Source organism: Podarcis melisellensis (assembly GCF_964234715.1).
Source record: "Podarcis melisellensis genome assembly, chromosome: 4".
Taxonomy (NCBI): Eukaryota; Metazoa; Chordata; class Lepidosauria; order Squamata; family Lacertidae; genus Podarcis; species Podarcis melisellensis.
The window spans coordinates 68564948-68580121 of NC_138531.1; the positions used below are offsets into that span (position 1 = coordinate 68564948).

Below are 15174 nucleotides of genomic sequence, written 5' to 3' on the forward strand. Positions count from 1 at the left end.
ACAACAGGGTTAAAGACTATCAGCCCATGTTTTACAATCCAGTGTTAACTGAAGCTCTTATTAATCTGTATTCAGAAGAGCACAGTTCAATGCATCTGATTACCACATCACTTGCCTTTCTGGATCAAAGCATCACTATGCAAACTATAGCTTGCAACGCCCAGGAGCCAAGTGTTTTGTAAAAAAAATAAAAATAAAATCAGAGACATTGTGGGAGCTCAACAATCAATAATGTTAAGAGCACATTTAAGAATAACAAACTGTAATTTTACTGAGGTTTAGCCACAACCAAGAAGCACGGACCTCTCTTATTGCCTTAGTTTGCAGCTGCCTTCTCACTGAAATGTCTTTATGTTTTGATATTTGCTGGTGCTGGTTTTGTATTTAAGCCAGGCAAAGAAAAAGAAAGGAAGGAAAGTATGACAGATTATTTAACCACTCTACAATTTAGCACCCCACCCAAAGAAACAAAATGAGCATGTATAGTGTAGATCGTAATCTTTATATAGCTCGTATCAGTAAAGGGAACAATTAATGATCATTTCCCATGATAATAATCTCACACTGTGGACAGTGAAGAATGTCACAGAAGATTGCCCACTTGTGCCTGAGGAATTCTACAAGCAAAGAGGCCGTCCCATTACATTCAATGAAAGACAAGCGCTCAGTGCAGCATCCCATACTTCTGCATACAGAGCATTTATCTTCTCATTGAAAAGAAAGTACTTGTGCATGATGTATTTGAAGCTGTTTTTGTTTACAAAAAAACCTATCAATTTACAGAGAAAAAAATTACACAAAAGCTACACTCGTCAAGTAGCTCTGTTTATGAATAGTACGAGTACGGATAGCAATTTGAGATGTATGTTGTTCCCTCTATCAAACTGCTCTTCTTAGAAAATAAAACAGCGTGATCCAAAACAGATACCCACCAACTTGAAAAGACTGCATGAGGAATCTTGAAAACAAATGGAAGTCAACTGCAGTAGCCTTTAATAGAGGTAGCATTATTAGAATTAGTTGTAGAACAGAGTGCAGCTGAGAGGCATAAATACACAATAGTACAAGGCAAACCTGACAATCATTATAGTCTTTACCACATTTTTCCTTCAGAGATTAAGAAAATATATAACTCCCTCATGTGGCAATAATGCCCCCCTTTTTTCTCTTTGATTAACCCAATTCCAAGGCTATTCCCTTCAGCACAAAAAAACAACACTTTTCTTGCAGTTCCTAAGCACGGAGCACATTTGAAAAATTGTTCTATTCTAATGCTTCACACTAAGGGTAGCTTCAACCAGCCCCCTCCCCCTTTTCAACCCCCACAGATAATCATTTACTGAGAATACAGTGCTACTCAGTTGTCTGAAAGGGTTCAGTGTGCAATGGACAGTGATGCCACTATTGGATCAGAAAACTAAATTTTTACAGCCCGTTTCAAATTCAGTCAGTAGAAAACACACAGCAATTCCTTATCACCCCAGGCAACAATGTTGTGTTATAATCTCACTACATAGGGACCCCCAAAATCTGCAAAACGGGCTCTGCACAAGGAACACCTGTGCTCTGCAAGCATGTAGATTTCCCCCAGTCCCAACAGTCCATGTGCAGTTCCAGCCCTTAACCAGAAACCTGCAGACAGCAGGATGTAGATGACATTTCGTTGCATTCACGGAGCCTATCCTTTTTCCAAGCACATGTTGCGTGCCAGGGACGACTCTCAGACCTATTCCTCTTGTGTGCCTCTGAGCAGAGACAACGACGTTTCTCTTTTTAAAAGATTGAATGGACCCTTTGGGATGCACCATTTAAAAAAACTGATAGGCATTTTCCACCCTGTGTATGTTCCCCTCGTTGAAGCGCAATATACAACTTGTACTGGTTTGCAGGTGAATATATGGAGCGAGCAGCTATCAAGTGACTAGCAGCTACATTTATGCTACGTAAGCTGTTTAGAAAAAAGTAGCAAAAGTCACAGAGGCCAGTATATCTCTGCTGCCTTCACCACATCCACAACACTTTGTAAAACGGTTCTGAAAATCATTGACTGAACTGTAATCTGGACAGCGAGACAAAGAAAGAACTCCTTTGCTCATAGCTTTGGGATATTGTATTAGTAAAAAAGCATACTATATCTTCTTAAATAAATATATCCTATTTGTGGAATCACAGTACAATCCAGGGAAAAATACTGTCATAAGTACAACAGCATGATATAAGCTCCACAAGATTTTACATCAAATTTGGTCTTGTATCTGGAATACAACCTAATGGGAGAATCAAAATCAAATGTACATGTTAAATACTTTGCAGAACTCCCCTCCCCTCCCCCCTGTAATACAGTACTAACACAATTACATGAAAATGACATTACAGTATCCTTCTCCCAGCTGATTCTATGCTTGCAGTATCAGCTTCTATGTATATACCTCAAAACTACATGAAATATCAAAGGTCACTAAATAAATAAACAAAAACAAAGAAAATGGGATAGTGCTAAATTTACACACTGAGAAATATATCCTCACTTCCATTAAGAAACCATAGAGGAGGGTAAGAATAATTTGTTTTATCTTATTTAAATTTTTTCTTGTAAAAAAGAAAGACATACACAGGTTCAAATCTAGAGAATATGGTTAAATGCATAAATACTGATAGCTTTTGCTAAGTTAGAATGGGCTTGATAAACTATAATACAATAGAGTCAGAATAAACATGAAAGCAGAGAACATAATATTTTGGTTCATTTGAAATAATTAAGGTGCAACATTGCTGTCTCTAAATGAATTCATGGACATAAGTTGATGGGTGACATTGCTGGTATACGAAAATACATGCCGCAATTCTTTTTTAAAAAAACAAAAACACAAAACAATGGAAATTTTTAAAAAAACAAATAAACAATTAAACAGTACATTGTTGGTTTGAATTTTTCTGTGCTAACAAATTTTCTTTCTACCTGAAATTAGGGACACCCATTCTAACAAATTCAGCGCTACAGCAAATCTCTCTATTGAAATCAAAACATTATTCCGAGGGGGGGAAAGCCACAGGGCACCATCCAGCTGTAGATTCTCCTGCAAAAGCACCACTGAAATGACGGGAAACTGAAGAAAAACATGTACTGCTCATTCCAATGGGGTTTGTGCAAAGAGAACTTTGAAGTGGACTGCGCTTCGAATGGACTACAAAGCTTTGCAGGATTTCTGCTACTCTCAGTGCCTAACTGCTTAAAAATTAAGCATATCTACATAAAGGTTTATAAGCATCAGAAAACACTCCTTTTCAGTAAATTGACCCAAATCCAGTCCCTTGCCTAAGGGAAAGTTCATGAGGTTTAAGAAAGGAAGATAATCAAGGTATATTAATTCACATAGAAAAAAGCTAATTTTATGCATCTTTTATAAATGTACCATTCATATAAAGAAATATTTTAGGAACAATATTGAAATTTAAATGGCAGAAGGTGGTACTCCAGCAAAAATGCATCTATTCTAATGGGTTCAACAGAGTTTGTATGTTAGTACGACTGTCAAGATGAAGAGGCTGCACCGTAAGGTATTTGGATTTCAGCTACTTACAATGTTTTAAACCATAGCCAGTACATGGCCTGACATTCCCAAAGCCACCACAATATATGTCCAACAGTATGGCATGATGGCAGCATTTTGTTTTGTTAAAATAATTTAGAAAATGTTAACAAAATCAAGCTATTAAAATAGCACCACATGCTCCGGCAGCATGTGGAAGATTTTTCTACCTGAATTTTCTAAAAAAAAAAAAGCATTTAACTGTCTCATTCCTGTTGAAGTTGCATTTTTCCTTCATCCAAGTCACCATTTGCATCTTTCAAGGAGTCTGTTTTTTGTTGTTGTTGTTTTTACATGGGCTTGAAGTGACACTTTCCTTTTAAGTTGTCGTAATTTTTACAATGAGTATGATCTGTTTGATGTTGTTTCTGACACAGACACTGAAATACATGCATTGGTTACAACAATTAAAGGCTAAGCCAATCAAGTTTTAAGAGTCACTTTTCATATGGCTATTAAATCCAATTACAAAAAAATCCCAAAGCACACATCCGTTATCAATTCTGTCAAGTATAAATTAAGAAAGCCTGATAAAATTGTGTAAACTCTCATCATTTAGAGACCTAATCAATAAAAAAGGGGTCTCGCTGAACTGAACACTATCAAAATCCCACCAGAGAGAAGAAGACTCATAGAAAATTATTGCTGGGGTCTGGTCAATAGCATTTGGTTAAGTCTTTGTGCTATGATGCAAAATATGCAGGGAAACATCTTGTGCTGTGGAAGAAGTACCCTGTGTTGAATGTGTAACTTCATGTCAAATTCTAATAACAAATGAATATTTTGCTGCTAGGAACAATGTTGCCTCAATCCAGCCAGGGGCTATATGGATGAAGAAACAGGCTTCTATTTGTGTGTCCCTAGCTGGATGGGGCACAAACAAGTGTTGTGTGCACAGTTCCCTTTAATGATCCAACAGCTGGGCTGGGGGGGGCGCTACCCCCAAAGCGAAAATCCTGCCAATCGGCTGTTGAACATCAAGCAGCTAATTTGTGGGGCTAACTCTTGAGGGCTCTGTGCACACGCAGCACTGATTGCTCCAGGTGTGCCGTACTGGATTGTAGGCAACTGGTAAAAGAGAACTGGTTAAGAAACAGAAAGAAAAAAGTAAAGAAAGCTGGAATCTGCTCTGGCATGAGATGTGTGTATGGGAGTAAGTTAGAACATATAGAGTAAAGACAAGGAACATGAACTGGAAAGGTATCTGTCCGACAGCCTAAATTTAGGAACATTATTTCTCAGTCATCACTCACTTACGCAACACTCAGCACTTACCTATCCCAAACTAGCATTGGCACTTCATACAACCAATGAAGCCAATTTAGACTGTGCATAGTATTTATGACAATTCCAGTGTCTGTAAAATGTATAATATGTTCATCAGTGTGCATGTCAATTGAAAATTCCCCCGCCCTGCCCCAAAGAGTGAAGTAATACTAAGGTCACTTCTGAACAACATATTAATAGTATTTTTTTTTCCTGTTTCACTGCTTTAGTTCCCACATAGTCATTTTAGACCTCTATCCAAAAATAAATGAACCCTCCAAGGCTTGAAAGACAAATCAGTAATCTGCAGAATTGTTCTTCTCAATATGCCAAACCTTTGTTTCAAATGCAGATCATCCTCATTATTCTATGCTTAATTTAAAAAAAAAACCCCAAGCAAAATAAAGTCTGTCAACATTTTTTGCCAATAAACTCTACCATCCTGGTGGCAAATACAAAAAAGTGCAGAACTTAGGGGCCATAGGGCCGCGCATACGCCACTAACAATGGTACGCTTGCCCCACGCTTTCTTGAATTCTCCAAACAGGTTCTTAAATTCACTCTAAAATATATAAATGTAGGCATAACCTATTATATAAACCATCTCCGAACTGAAATCTTCATGTACAAAAAGGACTAAGAATATCTAGTAACTAGTGCAGTGCGTCAGTTTCTCCCCCTTTCCTCTTCTGTATTTTTCTTTTCTTTTAGAGTAGCTAGTTATTATATGAAACTATTTTCCATATTCTGGTTGATAAAACAGATGCTGTGTGAGCTACAGTAAAGTCTGCCCTCTTCCATGTAACTATGTATTTACCACTTTAAAAACCTTCAATAGAAAGCAAAGCTCCAGGATCTTTTCATTTCTGTTGCTTAACAGAGAAAACAACAACAACACCCTTGTAGCAGATTCTTGTGCCCCAAACCGGAGGGAACCTGACCCAAGCTATAAGCGAAATCTGTGCTACCCTGAACACAAACCACACATTTTCAGTCTATGGGTTCCTCCATCACATGGACTGACTAGCATCCGTTGGTAAAGACAAGGCTAGGATATTAGGTAAAGCACAACGTTTTACAATAGGGTAGAGTTTCACTGGTCAGCGCAGGAAATAAGCACTGGAGCCTGAGACATTTCTTTTGGCTGTCCATCACATGGGAGAGGCGCCGTCCTCTGATTTCTGCAAAGGAAAAACAGATGGAATGTCAACCCAGAATTAATTTGCAAAGTTACGTTTCCAAGCCCATGCAGCAGCCTCTAGTCCCTAAATCCATCTTGACACCTACTTTGCCTTCCTTCACTACCGACTGCTTTCTGGCCTTCTTGATCCTCCATTTCTACTTTAGTATGTGCCTCTCCAAACTCTTTCGGACTATACACCTGCTTCTGGCCCACTTTGACTAACAGCCAGCATCTCCCCAAGCCCTGGTTCCTAGACCCTTGTCAAAGCCTGACAGATTTATTAATATCTCCTTTAAGGAATCTTGCATTCTCGATGCTGCTTAAAACAGCATCCAAAAATTTGGATCACACGTGCTTGGGAATTATAAAGACAATCTCTTCCACTGACTAGGAATCAGGATCCTCAGTGCTCATTATATTTTGAAGTAAGTTTAATTAAAAAACAAGGAAAGTGCAGTGTTCAGGAGACCTTTGCTCCTGTTCTGTATCACAATCTTACTTTGCATCTGCCTTCTTTCCTTTTAACCTGAGGGATCTGAACTTGACATGCTGTGTCCTGGACATACACACCAACTTTAATTCCTGAATGCATATTCCAAATTTCACTCTGCTGTCTCAGGGTTCGAGAGAGTTAACGCATTACAAACCAACAAGCAGTAACAAATGGAATGCTGAATGGTCAAATGAATACAAAGGCCTCACTGAAAGCTTGGTCAATAAACACAGCTCCCATCGTGCTCGCTAGTAAAGCGGATTGCTTGAGAGCCTCACTATGGAAATGTACCCGTATTTTTCGCTCTATAACACACACCCGACCATAACACGCACATAGTTTTTAGAGGAGGAAAACAAGAAAAAAAATATTCTAAATGAAACAGTGGGTGTATGATTTTTGTGGTTCATGCTGTGGCCACAGACATGTGATCTGACAGTGAGTTTGGAGTAGCCCAATGAAAAAATCCTGAGGATCCATGTGGATCCATGCTTTGTAACCACGTTTTTGCACCACTGCGGCCTCAGGCAACAGTGGGTGCGTGATTTTTTTGGTGCAAGATGTAGCCATGGACATGCTATGTGATCTGATGGTGAATTTCGGGTGACCCGGTGCAAAACTCCTGAGGATCCATGTGGATCCATGCTTTGTAACCACGTCTTAAGTGGGGAGGGAAGGAAAAGCACTCAAGGGACAAGGAACACGCATGGGGTGTGTGGAGAACGATGCTGCTAATAATGCAGGAGAGGGGTTTCTCCTCTCCCGCTTTGCTCCTTTAAAGCAAGCAGGCTCTCTGTCCCTCTCTCCTCCCCACTCAGTGGCTCTTCTCCCGCTTTGCTGTTTCAAAGCAAGCCACGGAGGAGGGAAGGAAGGGGAACCATGGATCCTCTGCTCACGACTGCAGCAGATCCCCCCCCCGCCACCCATAGGCATTTGCTCCATAACACACACAGACATTTCCCCTTACTTTCTAGGAGGAAAAAAGTGAGTGTTATGGTGCAAAAAATACGGTATTTTGTATTATCTCTTTCTGTCTCTTTTCTTCCATAAAACAGTTGCAGGAGTCACACTGAGGTCTGAATTTCAAACAAAATTATGCTGCAAACCTACACACCAAATTTCATTAAGATATCTCTGTGTTCAAGGGAGATATTGTTCCGACTGTGCACATGAACTTCTCTTCTGATATCTCTGTCTTGAAAGCAGCTTAGCATGATATATTTTGAATTTCCCTGCTTCTTTAGAAAACGAGTATGCAGTTTGAGTTGGTTTTTGAACTTGGCACACAGAAACTGTGGCTTAAAACCCCCCACCACATACTAGCCTGGTTTCTTGCTATGAACAAATTATGCTAAACAGTCAAGTGAGACTAAAGGGTTCACCTACAAATAAGGGGTCAAAGATGACTGTGGGTTGTATCCAATGCAGCACTTGCCAACCTCCTCCTTCTCAATGCAGTCCTTGTAACCCCCTAAAAAGGCCAGGGATGTGAGATGTGAAACCCCCAGGAAAGGTTCAGAAGTGAGAAAAGTTGCTGTAAGGACATAAGCAGGTCCTGCTGGATTAGGCCAGCAGCCCATCTAGTCCAGCATCCTATTCTTACAGGAGCCAATCAGATGCATATGGGAAGCCAAAAGACCTGCACCACCAGGTGGTATTTCCAGGAGGCTAGGGAAGAGACTTACTATCATCGCTCTTCCCAACACTTGCTTTTTGGTGCTGTCAGTCTGCTCTGGATGAGAGATGTAGGAGCCAGCCACATGTCACCTAGGCTGTAAGGCCAGCTGTATGTAATCTACCACTCCTTTTTGAACTGTATTTAAGCCAGGCTCCTTGGAGTGCAACAAGACCAGTACCAGAAACTCTACTGTCAGTAAACTTTTGTTTTTGCTTTGTATTGATGTATTTAAGCCCAGATCTGGGTGGCTTTCTCTTTTTTTGTAACATTGTATTTATTCTGTGTTTGCTAGATTGTTGATTGGTATTGTTTTGAAAAGTTACTGACATTGTATTTTGTATATTTGTATTCCTAATGTTCTCTATTTCAGTGTTTCTTATGTTTGCTGCAAGCCATTTTGGGCACAGCTTGTTGTGGAAAAGTGGCATATAAGTAAAAGCAATCAATGAAGCCTGCAAGCATCACCTGAGCACAGCTGCACTCTTCCTTTTTGCAGTTTCCAAAAGCATACTGCCTCAGGTGGCAGCAGCAGGAATGAGAACAGCCTTCCTGCTCACTATACACCCCCTGTCCCAACTGCCAGGCCTATCCTGACGATTCCTTGGCCCTTAGGAAAGCTTTTTAAGAGTCACGGGGCTGCAGTGGGGAGGAAGGGAAGGAAATTCTGCTTTTTTTGTGTGTGAGCTCATCTTGCATGAATGCTGCATTGGACACAACAGTGTATGCAAGTAATATGTACCAAATAAGGTGCTCTTAAGTAGATCACAGCAGACAGTTCAAGTGCTGCTTGATCTGGGTGCTTTATTTCAAATAGAAGTACAGATGCTACAATGAAGAGTTGTTACAAGCCAAAGGGGTGAAGAAAGCACATACTGACCTGTGCACATTTTCCATCGCTGCTACCTCTGCTAGAGCAGCTAGGCTAAAGAATGCAGAGACAGATGGCATGTCTGGTGTAACACTATGACCTTCCTCCAATTCACTGTTTTGCAAGGATTCCTCGCTGCAGTCCATCCCTATACTCGATGCTTTCAAAAGACTACTCTGCAGTTGCTCCTTTGGTTTCTCTTCTAAAGTGAAAGCAAAATGTAAACTTTAAACAACAGCTGAAGGGACTCCTAAAGCTGTAAGGATTGGAGACATACATTCCTCCCTCCCTGCTCAAAATGTCCAGCCTTGTTCAGTGCTTCTTCCTTCTCTGAACAGGTACTGTTTGGGGCACAAAGTGGGGGCAGGAAAGATCCCAGACTACAAACTGATGCTCAAAAATTGAAAATATATTCTCTGTAACAGACCCATATTAGTCTTTGTCAGGAGTACAAACTGCTTTGAGGCTTTTTACAATCAAGTGGTATATAAGTTTTATGAAATAAATAAATGCCAACTAGAGGATGCCTACAAGCAAAGAAGGCACTGAATTCTTCTTCCTTCTCTTCTGACAATAGCTGTACCCTGTAGAGGCAGAAATACATCTCCCAGAGGAGAACTTAGGACTTGTTTGTCCTCAACCCCAAACTCTATTTCCTGCCCACCCAGCCCACAAATCATGTTTATTTTTAAGAAACAAAAACAAAAGAACAAGTATTTTGAATTTTGAAAACTACATAGAAAAAAAATAATCAGTCACATTCTTACCCAGAACTTCTGCTGGTGAGACTCGGCCGTCTGCAGTTCGAACCAGGTGTGTGATCTTGGTTTTCCTTGCTTTTCTCTTCTGGCTGCCAACCAAAGGTTCTTGCATTGTCGCAGACTCTGCAATATTTAGAAGAGACACAGAATTCTGATTTTCCTGTACTGACCACTGCATGGTTGCTGCTACAGTAGCTTCCCTTTCTGTCACTTCAATCTTACAGACAACCCCTGTTGTTAAATGTGACTGTGCTGATCACAACATAGGCTGACAGTGCAGAGAGCAAAGGGCAGCCTGGTTCCTTTCTCCCATGTCCAACTGGGGACTGGCACTTCCACAACCGACCACCCACAGCACTAACCATTTGCCAGGAGTCAAAGGTAAGTGTAGGAGCACACACACACACACACACACACACACACACACACCATGTCAGAGGTGGGCTTCTATTTAGGCTTGCAGTATAGGCGGTCAGAAGTTTCTGCCTGTCAACATCTTCCATTGAAACAAGTCAATTATTCCCTTGATTGCATTATTGTTGTTCTGCAAGTGACTTTTTGTTGATTAACAGGCACAATCCGCCAACAGTTAGTGGTGGCTAAGTGCCACTGAAATCAAGTGAAAGAGAATCAAGAAATTCAGAATGCCTCCATGCTAGACATTTGGTCAGAAATTGCTATCTTTTCTACATTCACTTTTTTTTTTTAGTTGAGATTGTTGCCAGCCTGTTGCATCCTAGTATTTTCAATAACTGTCTACTAATCTTTTTTTCACCACTGTTACGCTGATTTCCCCCCTCATTTCAAACACAAGTGCAGAGACAGTCTATCTAGAATTAACTGGAAAAAGTACTATTCTTTCAAAACTGAAGTGAGGGAGATAACTACATCTAAAAATAAGGGCATATATTTGTGTGTGTGACTACAATAACTGTTAATTAATCCCGACCCCACCAGGGTGGTGGTGTTTAATTACAGGTTTCTTCCCCACAAGAGGAAACCTTTAATGAAATATATAGGAGACCTTTGCTGAATCAAAGTTATTTCTGAGTAAATATTATAGAAGCCTATGGTTAATATAATGGAATATTAGGCGCCATTTCTAGCTGATTGGCAGAAAAGCAATAACAACACAACTTAGCATGGAAGCAACCTGTAGTTTCACTGATTTTGATGGTATTCAATCACTGCAAGATTGTGGCCAATCTCTCTCTCTCTCTAAAGAAATTATTTACATTTCAAATGCACAAACAAGTTATACTTTTATTTTGTTACTCCTCTTATCATCCATGTGCAATAGGGCATGTTTCTGTTTATTTCACAAACAAGGTCTCAGGAAGAGAGATTAAAAAGCTCGTTCAAGACTACCAAATATGCCCAAGGCTAATCTTACTATTTTCTCAACCTAGAACAGAAAATAAAGAAGTTTTGAAAAGCTGTAAAAATAAAAATAAAAATTTAAAGCAAACTATTCTTAGAAGTTTATGCAGTTAAGATAGTAAGCAGGCAAAACTGAAGTATTTTTAAATAAAACAGTAGGCCTTCTTTCCTGAGGTATAACTTGCCTGTCCTCTTCCCACATAGAACCAGGCATCAATGGAAAAGCAATAAGCAGAATGTGTGAAAAGTCTGACATGATCAAATAAAATATGTATCTTTGCTCAAACATGCATACATTGAGTGAAGTGAGACTATAAGAGCTTCTGGCCTAGCAGGGTGGCTGCTAATAACTGGGAATGGATTATCCAGAAGCCTCTCACCTTTGTTAGATTTCTGTTGGTCTGTTGAGCAGCTACCAAGCTTCTTCTTTTTTCTTGGAACAGATGCACTTTTCCGGTCAAATGTGACAGGACTGTATTGAGGGAGGCTGTTGAATTTTTTCTCAAATTCTTCCTCCAGCTTTGCTAAGCTAGAAAATGGAAGGCAAAAAAAATATGTTGTTGTTACTCTTTTTTTGATCAACAGGACCAAATCAACAAGATGGAGCCACAGGTCAGACCATGTGGAAATACTTTTTAAAAAAACCAAACAGCTTTCCACATGAAATTGTGCCTACAATTTGAAGAGTCTGCCACACTAGGGCTAATACCTCAATCTTTCAGAAATAAGTCCCACTGAGTCAATGGCACTCACTTCCAGGTAAAAGGTGGTTTCATTTGGAATTTTGCTTTGATTTACTGGGATTTCCTCAAATATTCATAGATTATTATTTTATTTTTAGAACACAGAATTTACTGCATTTTGTTAATAAATTGCAATCAGCTGTGAGACAAACTGAAACATGGATATAGTCATAAAGGAACAATATTATTAAGAAAAACTGCCAGGTAAGCTTTGGGAAAAGGAACAATCATATTACTATAGTATTTAATAGTATTAAAATAATACTATTAAAATGGACAATTACTTAATCATTTGCTGTGAAGCCTGTAATAACAACATAAACCAGTAAGTCACTTTTATTCAGTAAAATTGTACAATAGTAAAGGGCAGTAAAGCTTTTATGACACTGTTCTTGCGTGGATCATTACTTGGAAGTATGTATCCTACTGTATTTAGGGGGATTGTGTTTTAAACAAAGATGGGAGGAGTACCTGGGAGGAAGTCATATACCAGCAATGGGACTTAGGTTGCCATCCAAAACCCTGATCCCCCATGGGTTTTGTGTGTGTGGACTGGGCAGAGGCTTCCCTCTGCATAGCCCCAAACAGCCATGCCAGTGTCACTCTTCCAGCACTGAGCTCCCCATTCTGCCCAACAAAATGAGTGGGCAGAAGTACTGCTGGTGGGATTTGAATAGAATGAGGCATGGAACGGATCCTGAGCTGGCCCCAGCTGCTGTCATGTGATTCCAGGCAAATAATAATAATAGTATGTATGTATTTATTTATTTATTTATACATACATACATACATACATACATACATACATACCCCGCCCATCTGGCTGGGTTTCCCCAGCCACTCTGGGCAGCTCCTAACCAAATATTAAAAACTTAATACAGCATTAAACATTAAAAACCTCCCTAAATAGGGCTGCCTTCAGATGCAGAACAACATTTTGTCTATCTACCACCCTGGTGTTAAGCAGCAAGGCTGTGGATGTTGCTATGCTGCTTTATCCCATCCCATTGCTGCCTGACTGGATTATGGATTAAACTGTTGGGCTACAATTCCTCGCCCATTCTCCTGGAATAAGTCCCACTGAACTCAATGGGTCTTACTTCTCAGTAGGTATGTAAAGGACAGCACTCTTGCTTCCAAGTAATCATGCACAGGATTGGGCTACCAAAGGTACAGAAAGAATGAGCAGCTTTACACGACTTTTGATTTAAAGGGAGTTGAAGGCAATTGTGGGGAAAATTGACAGGAACTAGATAAAGAATAATACAGTTGTACCTCGGAAGTCAAATGCCTTGTGACGCGAACGTTTTGGCTCCTGAACGCTGCAACCCCGGAAGTGAGTGTTCCGGTTGGAGAACTTTCTTTGGAACCCCAACATCTGATGCTGGTTCTGCAGCTTCCAATTGGCTGTAGGAGCTTCCTGCAGCCAATCGGAAGCCGTGCCTTGGTTTCTGAACATTTTGCATATCAAACGGGCTTCTGGAATGGATTCTGTTCGACTTTTGAGGTACGGCTGTATACATTTTTAAACAACACAGATATTTCACCATAAGGTCTGGTTTAGGAGAGACATTATCTAACAGCTTTACAATGGAATAAGAAGTTCCACAATGTTGTTTAAAAACAGATTGGGTGCCACAAGACAATCTGAATTCATATACAGGGGGTGAGAAATTTTAGGTTCACAATGTTTGAAAAAATGTCATTACAGTGCAGACAATGCATCATTAATTTAATGGAATTCAATAGAATTAGAAAGGTTATTGAATATTTTTGCAGATTACTGTGGGACAAAGAATCTGGGTATTATTCCTAGCAAATAAAAAAATATGATACAGGGAAAATTAGAAAAGGGTTGACTAGTTTTTTTAGCAAAAAGAAATAGGATGTGATTCTTCATATAGAAAAAAAAAATCAACTTGCGAAGACAGATTATCTCTCCCTACCTCTCAACAACAGAAAGAAGATAATTAATGCTAGGAATCCAAGTACTTTACGGTGAGGCAGAATCAAAAATCCCTTACCCAGTGGTGCATTATAGGAATGGAAATATTGCTTGCCAGTAAGTTAATCTTCCTTGTTTGTTTGAGAAATGAAAACTCCCAGCCTCGCAATGGAGTATAGCTAGTAGTCTGCTCCATTAAGAAGTTATAAAGATGAACACCTCTGTTTTATCAGATCAGTTAAGCATAATGTATTATTGGTTTTCCCTGTAGCTATGAATCATTCAAACAATGGCTTTAGACTAAGTCTCAAATGGGAAAGTGGCTCAAAAGAAATGGTGAATTGGCTCCAATTCAACAACTGCAATTTGTGGGTGAAAACATGTATTTGGCTACACCAGCATGCAGCAGTAAAGACTATACCAGCAACCTGAAAACACATCCACACACACACACTCTAAATCTGTAGGGATTCCTCACCCAAGTGTGTATGCTTTACTAGGTAAATGTTTATCCATGGTATGCAGTCGTGTACATGTAGCCTTCCAATGTGCGTGTGTTTTGTCTGTGTGTGTGTTTTTTGAGCAGGGTATCTGCATCCTTACACAGAATGAATAAAATCAGATCCAATTTTGGAGTATCTGGATTTGACTAGAGTTCATCACTCCTACAAAGGATTGACTCTTTAAAAGCAGATGTCAACAAAGAATGAGAGCTTATTCACTATTGGTGCTTTTGTTGAGTCCCCCCATTTGTGAACTGCTGTCACAATTGCTGTAATGACAATTTTGGTTGACCTACTTCTAGTCTACTATACGCATCTGTACAGATACTGTTAATCATTTTACATATATCAATCGTCTATGTGCTGTATTTCTAGTATGGCTTAAGGCTAACATGGAAATAAAAATGGGTTTGAATAGGTGATTCAACTCTGGAGAGTTCAAGCCTTCTAACTGAGACACAGCCAACGGAATGAGGTTGGTAGGGGATGCCTCATTTGCTGGGACTGTGGCTTTCGACTGCTAGGGAATGCAGCCCCTAATTGGTGGTAAACTCTGTCTAAGGCTAAATACCAGCACAAGACTGATAGTGAACAAGAACCATAGGGGAAAGTGGAAAATATCTTTGAATAGGTGATTTAATGTTGCATTCCTTTTGTTAGAAGACTATCTTTTACTAAAGTGACATAAAGCACATAAACCTATGAAAATGAGGCAATTTCTACTTGCTTTAAAACAAGCTTGAAAAAGTTTGCATACTCAAAAT

The 15174-nt window shown here is 39.6% G+C and overlaps 1 protein-coding gene across 8 annotated transcripts in view; it reads right to left on the reverse strand.

Moving 5' to 3' along the window:
* Positions 1–970: 970 nt before the first annotated feature.
* BBX (BBX high mobility group box domain containing) overlaps positions 971–15174 on the reverse strand; it is a 127138-nt gene continuing 112934 nt past the window's right edge. For all 8 annotated transcript variants that reach the window (XM_081908417.1, XM_081908414.1, XM_081908412.1 and 5 more), the window contains 4 exons: positions 11600–11748; positions 9846–9962; positions 9088–9280; positions 971–6037 (listed from right to left, as the gene is read on the reverse strand). In XM_081908417.1, the coding sequence (XP_081764543.1) occupies positions 5950–6037; positions 9088–9280; positions 9846–9962; positions 11600–11748 (547 nt within the window). In that variant the 3' untranslated portion in view covers positions 971–5949. The remainder of the gene's footprint in view (positions 6038–9087; positions 9281–9845; positions 9963–11599; positions 11749–15174) is intronic.